The 9,304-nt window shown below is 40.7% G+C and overlaps 1 protein-coding gene across 1 annotated transcript; it reads right to left on the reverse strand.

Annotated features, from left to right (window-relative positions):
* Nucleotides 1-1,622: 1,622 nt before the first annotated feature.
* LOC147016214 (protein FAM200C-like) lies at nt 1,623-3,097 on the reverse strand. The gene has a single exon (XM_085849150.1). The coding sequence runs from the start codon at nt 3,095-3,097 to the stop codon at nt 2,147-2,149; it is 951 nt and encodes a 316-aa protein (XP_085705276.1). The 3' UTR covers nt 1,623-2,146.
* Nucleotides 3,098-9,304: the final 6,207 nt, after the last annotated feature.

Consider the following 9,304-nt stretch of genomic DNA (forward strand, 5'->3'; position numbering starts at 1 on the left):
GCTGAAAAGTGGAAGTGATGTTACAAATTTCGATGATCTCCGAGCAGAGATGTTCCATTTCAACAAAAGTAGTTCTCTTCATTACCTGCCTCCAACCAGCCAGGGACTTATACCTCATATCCTACGTGGATTCTTTAATGCTTACACTACCATGCATACCTTGGACAGCCATACTGATCCTGAAACTGTTGAGTCACTGAAGCCAGAGGATTGTGGCTATGAGTATGAGCAGGGTCAGCTAATACCTGCAACATTGTGGAAAATCCTTCCTGCCCATTGGTCTGTATTCTGTACTTGTGATAAGTGTGCTAGGTCAACTTGCTCTTGCAGGATGGCTGGGGTCAGATGTTGCAGATTCTGTCGGTGCAAAAAAAACATCACCCAACTGCACCAATCCAATTGCTTAATGTGATTCTTGGGAATTCTGCAACTTTATGTGGAGATGACTGTTTGAGATTTGCATTATATTCTTCCAGTTGATTTATGTGTATTATGTAGACTAGTGTATTTAGCAATATTAGTTCTAGCAGTATGTAGCGTAGGTAGTGTAGTACTGAGAACATGTTATAAATCTTGAATGTTGGATGAGTGATAATTCAAGAAAATGTATCAGCAACACATTAGAACAATTTTACCTGGACTTTATTAGCTAGTTTGTAGTAATGTACATGTAACTAGTATTAGAATGCAGTGTGTTTACTGTAGTTTTCAAGAAAACTATCCAGGTACATGTATGTATGTAGTAAATTATGTAGTGTGTGTAATAATATTAGTACTAGCGGTATGTAGTATATGTAATGTAGCATTTAGAACAAGTTATCTTGAATGCTGGATGAGTGATAATTCAAGAAAATATATCAACAAGTCAGGAACATATTGAGCTATTTGGCAGCAATGTGTATGTAACTAAGAGTATTGATGTATGTGCACCACTGTATAATGGTTGTGCATAAACCAGAACTTATTTTAATGTGTAAACATTAAAATTCTTAAATTAATATTGCTTTTGACTTGTTTTAATAGATAGGCTAGAGTAGTGGTTCTCAAACTTTTTTTGACTACCGCCCCCTTCTGCCCTCTTGGACCGGCGCAATGCCCCCTTGTCCTATTGTTCGTGGTCGGACACCCAGTGGGCAATAGGATAGTCCGAATTTATGTAGATAGGAAGCAAAAATAACAGAAGCCAAATATTTTCTGAATAATATTTTACTTTATTTTACTTTACTTTTCCTTTACTTTTCTATTTTATTTTGCACTACCTACAATGTTTCAGCAGAACAGGTCCAGGTGAGGAAAACTGGGAATCTGTTATCACAGGCCTAAATACCGTTAGTGTGAAGGGTGGGCCTGGTGACTCGCTACGAGATTACGAACGTCTGGCTCCATCTCAGTGAGGTAGAGATGCAGATCGCCCCTCTTGGTAACGTCAAGGCGGTTTCGATACTTGGTCAGCAGCACCATCACGGCGCTGAACCCTCTCAACGAGGTATGATGTGGGGAACGCCATCAGCAACAGTTCTGTCTCTGTCCACATTGCGGGGTATTCGCCCCACTCCAGAATCCAGAATTTGCAATATTCATGCTGCGAGAATCTTGCCTTCGCCTTATCATCATTCCACAAGTTGATAATTTCATCCTGTAATTCGCGCTTCACATATCGAATGTCACATTTGAATGGGTTGATCACCCATGCTGGCACCGACAGTTCTAGCATGTCTCTGAAACGCTGCTCCATATCTCCACGAATCTTCTCAAGGTGATTGCAATAAACGAGCAGCTCTTCATCAGAAACAGCAGTTTCCTTTGCCAACCGGGGAAAGTGGTACATATCTCTGCGGCCGAGGGTTTCCCTGTGCAGAGTCGCCTTGGTTACGAACGCGCCGATCACTTTCTTTGCTTTAATCAGCATCATATAGTCACCCTGGAGTTGTTTGTTGACATCATTCAGTATACTGAATATGTCCGCGAGGTAAGCCACATTATGCTCAATCACATTCACTTTCTCCGATAACTCTGTATCAATTTCCGACAGAAACTCGACCACTGTGGAGAAGAGGGCATGGAAACGGGTCAAACAAGTGCCTTTGGACAACTATCGAACTTCGGTATGCAATAAGAGTCTCTCGAATGGATCATCATTCTCCTGTCAAAGCTGACGAAACAGCCAATCATGCAGAGACGACACCTTGATTTTATTCACTGCTTTGATTACTATTTGGAGTGATGTATGAAGTCTGGTGCTGAGAGCTTTTGCTACAAGATGCTGGCGGTGCACGACACAGTGAATGGCGAACACGGACGGTACCTGGTTCTTCAGAAGCACAATAAAACCACGCTGGCGGCCAACCATCGCTGGTGCCCCGTCCATCGCGCAAGCGAGAATGTTCTCCATCGGTATGTTCTTATCAGTAAAGTACTTCTCCAACGTTTGGAAGATGGAAGAACCCTTCGTATCGGTCTGGAGAGAGCGGGCAAACAACAATTCTTCCATCATTTCCTGATCACAGATGAAGCGAACGTAGCAGAGTAACAGAGCTTCACTGTCACGCAAAGTGGATTCATCCAGCTGGATGGCGAAGTGCGTGCTTCTCAGCTCACAACACAGCTTATCTTCTACATCTGATGACATTTCATCAATCCGCCTGGCCACGGAATCATTTCTGAGCGCAATCGACGAGAGAACTGGATACAGATCCTGGCCCATAACAATTTTTATCACTTCGCCAACAGCCGGTTTGATCAACTGTTCGCCGATTGAATACGGTTTTTCAGATCTGGCGATGAGCAATGACAGCTTATACCACGCTTCCAGTCCTTTATCCACGAGCTTTTGGCTGGCTTTGAACATTGTTGTTACCGTGGATCGCTTCTCAAATTTCTCTTTCAGCGATTGGAAATAGCTGACCTCTGCATGAGCCTTATCACTGTGCTTTTTACTCAGGTGCTCGCTCAGTCGAGATGGTTTCATTGCTTCATTGGACAGCTTGATACCACACAACAAAGACATCGGTAACTGTGTGTTCGTCAGAGATATAATGAATCCATACTTGATGTATTCAACGGAATACTGACAACACTTTTTCTTTGAGGCCGACATCTTGAAGCCGACCGGACGTGAAGCTTTTTTGAATAACGAAATCAATACGCCAATATGTCGAAAGACTAACATCAGTGATAAGGCCAAACAATAATTATATATTTCCGGTCTCTGGTCAGCGCACACATCGATTTTCACCCTGCGTGTCAAAAAAACATTTTCTTCACATTTCCAACGGTAGCTACAACAGCGTGCGCCTAAAACACAATGTCGCTCCGCCTCAGTACTCGCGCCTCGCTTGGAATTGCGCTGCCGGATCATAACACATGTATATGGTATTCACACCATGTGTGTATTAAAAAAAACACTGACTTGCATTGTTGGCAAACAAGTCTGTAATATGCTTGAAGAACTTAATGATTTTCAGAATAAATACATTTTAAAATGTGTTCATTATTTACAAAAAGGCCTACCTGTCCCATTGCCTGTTTTTAATTTCTCTCTGAACGGTGCCACGGCAAACGAGGAGGACCGCAACGGACATTGTATGGCCAATTTGCCGAATGGCGCCGAGTAACCTGTTCAGACTGCAGGAAGCCCAATGAGCTCTCCTAATCGCCGCTGCTCCTCTAAATCGCCAGTGCCCCCCAAATCATTGCCAGCGCCCCCCTACCACTCGTGGTGTCTGGAGCGCCCCCCTGAAAGTTCCCAGCGCCCACTGGGGGGCGGTAGGGACCACTTTGAGAACCACTAGGCTAGAGGGAGTGAGAAGGATGTTAAGTTAGAGTTTCATCTTGACTATTGTTCTGCATTCAGAATTTTCAATATTTTGGCAGCAATTTTGGAATAATTATTAATAAGTAGATCAACTCCAAAATCTCCAAAAATGTAACTAATGAATTTGTTGTGGTCAAAAACCTATGTATACATGTAGTATCAAAAATCAACTTCCCATGCCATTTAGTTGAGTGGATATCATCATTTGATGAAATACCATAAAAGTGGCCATTTGGGGGCAGGGGTGACTTTGGTTTACAATGAGCTTTTTTCAATATTTTGGCAGCAATTTTGGAATCATGCTAAGTAGATCAATGACAAAAACTACAAAAATTTTATCAATGAATTCCTTGGGATCAATAACCTATATTTAGTACAAAAAAAATCAACTTCCCATGCCATTTATTTGAGGAGACATCATCATTGAATGAAATGCTGTAAAAGTGGCCATTTGGGGATAGGGGTGACTTTTGTTTACAATGAGCTCTATGGTCATCACACATAGCCCCATTGTGATAATATGAAAATTGAATTGCTCAGAGAACTTAATAATGAAACTTTTAGCCAAATTTTATAGCTCAACTTACAATATTAAGTCATTTAAAGACCATCAAACTTTGAGTTACTTTCAAGTTGAAAGCTATTTTTGACTATTTTTGACTAAAATTAAGTAAAATATGGTCATTTTCTACTGTGAACCAAGTTTTAAGAGAATAAATCATGCTAAAATGTGTTAAGCAATGCATATAAGTAATTGAAGTAAATCAAAATTAATAATTTATGAATGTTTACTAATGATTTATTCCATCAAACCCAATATGGGCATTTTGGTTCAATTATAGTTTGCTAGAAGCCAACTGTGAATCCAAGATGGACCCTACAGAGAAAATGTACTTGATCTGGAGGTGTTACCCAAACTTTTTTTGAAGGTCTTGGCATATAGAACAAAAAAAAAAAATAGGGTGACGCTCTTAAAGAGTCATGTACACAAACACACCCCCCCCCACCCAGAGCCTATACTATAAATGGAATTCTCATCCCCTCTTCCTGTCCAGGCTGGACTTCCTCAATGCAGTGTTCTGAGCCCTGTGCTTTTTCTGGTTTTCATCAATGATCTTTCCGATTCTGGAAAATCCTCTTTATCTCTTTGCTGATGACACCACCTGATGCCGTACCATCTCTCATCTCTTTGAGAGGCAAGCAGCAGCTTCTTCACTCTCTCCAGATCGGGATAAAATCATAAAGCTGGTCCAACACATGTAACATGTCTTTCAATCCGGATAAATCTCACTCTCACTATGTCTCTCCGAAAGGACCATCTGGAAAACCTGCAATCTACCTTCTCAACAATCCTGTTGAAGAAGTCCTTTCATTCAAGCTTCTGTGTCTCATCATCTGCCGTGATCTTTCCTGGAAAAGCCACATTTTCAAGCTGGCCTCCAAGCTGGCCTCACCGTCTGGGCATCCTCCGTCGTGCAAAGTCCTTCCTTGACACACCTGAGCTCATCACCATGTACAAAGCTTTCATCCGCAGCTTGATGGAGTACTGCTCTCCCATCTGGGCTGGTGCTCCCGTCTCTCACCTTTCTCAGCTTCACGCTGTGAAAACTAAGGTATTTAGGATCATTGGTATCTTCTGCGATGAGGCTGAGTCTTTAGGTCTCTCACTCTCTCACCACAGGCAGGTCGGTGGTCTTTCTGTCTTTCAGTGTCTGCTCTCCAGTCTCGCCCCCTTGCTCTGTCTGCGATATTTCTGTCTTTTAATGTCTGCTCTCCAGTCTCGCCCCCCTTGCTCTGTCCCCCCCCCCCATATTTCCGCAGGGCACTTAAGGTCCACCAGCAACCCCCTTCTGGTGAAACTACCAAAATCAAGAATCATTGCTCATCTTCACTCTTTCATTTCTCTTCTTTCCCACCTCTGGAACAAGCTCCCACACTCTCTTCAATCCCACTCTTCACCCAGGTCTTCAAAAAACAGCTGTTCACCACCGTCTATCTTCCCCCATCAAAACCATGATCTTTTTCCCCCTATTTATCCACCTCACACCCACCTCCTTCAAATTACCTGCTTTCCTTCCTGAAAGTCCCTGTCATGTCCATCCTGTTTACCCTGTTTACCCCACCCAATCCTTCTCCCTTCCAGAGATCTGCTAATTTCTCTGTTCCCCACTGTTTTGTGCTTCCCTCTCCTGCCCCTCATGTCTCCTGCTCCCCTTGTTATACGTTCTGTGTGTTATAAAATAAAGCATCTCGCATAATTAAAAAAATCTCGTTCTGTGGAGATCTTAAATAATGATATCTTGTACTATTTGGTGTGAAACCTCCTTAACTCATACTGCGTAGATTCCAAACCACAATATCTCATAACATATGGTATGAAACTACGATATCTCATCCTGCATATATCTAAAGCTATGATATGTTGAAATAAGTGGTGCAAAAAAAAAGATATCTCATACAATAGAGTGTGAAATCAAGACATATCGTACAGTACATAATCAAACCATATCCCGTAATGTTCAGTGTTAAGCCATGTTATATAAAACTGTGCAGAATTGAACCACGATACTCCGTACTGTAGAGTATTAAAGCACAACATCCCGTTCAGTGCAGTATTTAACAATGATATCCCATCCTGTACAGTGTTAAATTACGATATAGCATATTTTACGGTATTTAACCATTACAGATGACACTGGAGAGTATTTAACCATGACATATCATAATGTAGACTGTACAGTATTTAGCTATGATATCCCATCCTGCACTGTATCAAACCATGTTATCCCGTCCTGTGCAGTATTTAGCTATGATATCCCATCCTGCACTGTATCAAACCATGTTATCCCATCCTGTACAGTATTTAGCTATGATATCCCATCCTGCACTGTATCAAACCATGTTATCCCGTCCTGTGCAGTATTTAACCATGATATCCCGTCCTGTACATTGTTTAACCATGATATACCGTCCTGTACAGTATTTAATCATGATATCCCGTCCTGTACAGTGTTTAACCATGATATACCGTCCTGTACAGTATTTAACTACAATATCCCATCCTGTACAGTATTTAACCACGATATCCCGTCCTGTACAGTATTTAACCACGATATCCCGTCCTGTACAGTATTTAACCATGATATCCCCTCCTGTACAGTGTTTAACCATGCTATACCGTCCTGTACAGGGTTTAACCATGATATACCGTCCTGTACAGTATTTAACTACAATATCCCATCCTGTGCAGTATTTAACCATGTTATCCCGTCCTGTACAGTATTTAATCATGATATCCCATCCTGTACAGTGTTTAACCATGTTATCCCGTCCTGTGCAGTATTTAACCATGATATCCCGTCCTGTACATTGTTTAACCATGATATACCGTCCTGTACAGTATTTAATCATGATATACCGTCCTGTACAGTGTTTAACCATGATATCCCGTCCTGTACAGTATTTAACCACGATATCCCGTCCTGTACAGTATTTAACCATGATATCCCCTCCTGTACAGTGTTTAACCATGCTATACCGTCCTGTACAGGGTTTAACCATGATATACCGTCCTGTACAGTATTTAACTACAATATCCCATCCTGTGCAGTATTTAACCATGTTATCCCGTCCTGTACAGTATTTAACCATGTTATGCCATCCTGTACAGTGGTTAACCATGTTATCCCATCCTGTACAGTATTTAACCATGTTATCCCATCGTGTACAGTGTTTAACCATGTTATCCCATCCTGTACAGTATTTAACCATGTTATCCCATCCTGTACAGTATTTAATCATGATATCCCATCGTGTACAGTGTTTAACCATGTTATCCCATCCTGTACAGTATTTAACCATGTTATCCCATCCTGTACAGTATTTAACCATGATATCCCATCGTGTACAGTGTTTAACCATGTTATCCCATCCTGTACAGTGTTTAACCATGTTATCCCATCCTCTACAGTATTTAACCATGTTATCCCATCCTATACAGTATTTAATCATGATATCCCATCGTGTACAGTGTTTAACCATGTTATCCCATCCTCTACAGTATTTAACCATGTTATCCCATCCTCTACAGTATTTAACCATGTTATCCCATCCTATACAGTATTTAATCATGATATCCCATCCTGAACAGTATTTAACTGCAATATCCCATCCTGTACAGTATTTAACCATGATATCCCATCCTGTAGTGTTTAACCATGTTATCCCATCCTGTACAGTGTTTAACCATGATATCCCATCCTGTACAGTATTTAATCATGATATGCCATCCTGTACAGTATTTAACCATGTTATCCCATCCTGTACAGTATTTAACCATGTTATCCCATCCTGTACAGTATTTAACCATGATATCCCATCCTGTAGTGTTTAACCATGTTATCCCATCCTGTACAGTATTTAACCATGTTATCCCATCCTGTACAGTATTTAATCATGATATCCCATCGTGTACAGTGTTTAACCATGTTATCCCATCCTGTACAGTGTTTAACCATGTTATCCCATCCTCTACAGTATTTAACCATGTTATCCCATCCTATACAGTATTTAATCATGATATCCCATCGTGTACAGTGTTTAACCATGTTATCCCATCCTCTACAGTATTTACCCATGTTATCCCATCCTCTACAGTATTTAACCATATTATCCCATCCTATACAGTATTTAATCATGATATCCCATCCTGAACAGTATTTAACCATGTTATGCCATCCTGTACAGTATTTAATCATGATATCCCATCCTGTACAGTATTTAACCATGATATCCCGTCCTGTACAGTATTTAACCATGTTATCCCGTCCTGTACAGTATTTAATCATGTTATCCCATCCTGTGCAGTATTTAGCCATGTTATCCCATCCTGTACAGTATTTAATCATGATATCCCATCCTGTACAGTATTTAACCATGTTATCCCATCCTCTACAGTATTTAACCATGTTATCCCATCCTCTACAGTATTTAACCATGTTATCCCATCCTATACAGTATTTAATCATGATATCCCATCGTGTACAGTGTTTAACCATGTTATCCCATCCTCTACAGTATTTAACCATGTTATCCCATCCTCTACAGTATTTAACCATGTTATCCCATCCTCTACAGTATTTAACCATGTTATCCCATCCTCTACAGTATTTAACCATGTTATCCCATCCTATACAGTATTTAATCATGATATCCCATCCTGAACAGTATTTAACCATGTTATGCCATCCTGTACAGTATTTAATCATGATATCCCATCCTGTACAGTATTTAACCATGATTTCCCATCCTGTACAGTATTTAACCATGTTATCCCGTCCTGTACAGTATTTAATCATGTTATCCCATCCTGTGCAGTATTTAGCCATGTTATCCCATCCTGTACAGTATTTAATCATGATATCCCATCCTGTACAGTATTTAACCATGATATCCCATCCTGTACAGTATTTAACCATGTTATCCCGTCCT

The sequence above is a fragment of the Eptatretus burgeri genome, chromosome 12 (assembly GCF_056783735.1).
Source record: "Eptatretus burgeri isolate ZD-2024b chromosome 12, Ebu_testis_v1, whole genome shotgun sequence".
In the NCBI taxonomy this organism is placed as follows: domain Eukaryota; kingdom Metazoa; phylum Chordata; class Myxini; order Myxiniformes; family Myxinidae; genus Eptatretus; species Eptatretus burgeri.

Bases quoted from the DNA above. Each gene is read 5' to 3' on its own strand.
- LOC147016214 (XM_085849150.1), bottom strand. From the start codon at position 3,097: ATGTCGGCCTCAAAGAAAAAGTGTTGTCAGTATTCCGTTGAATACATC.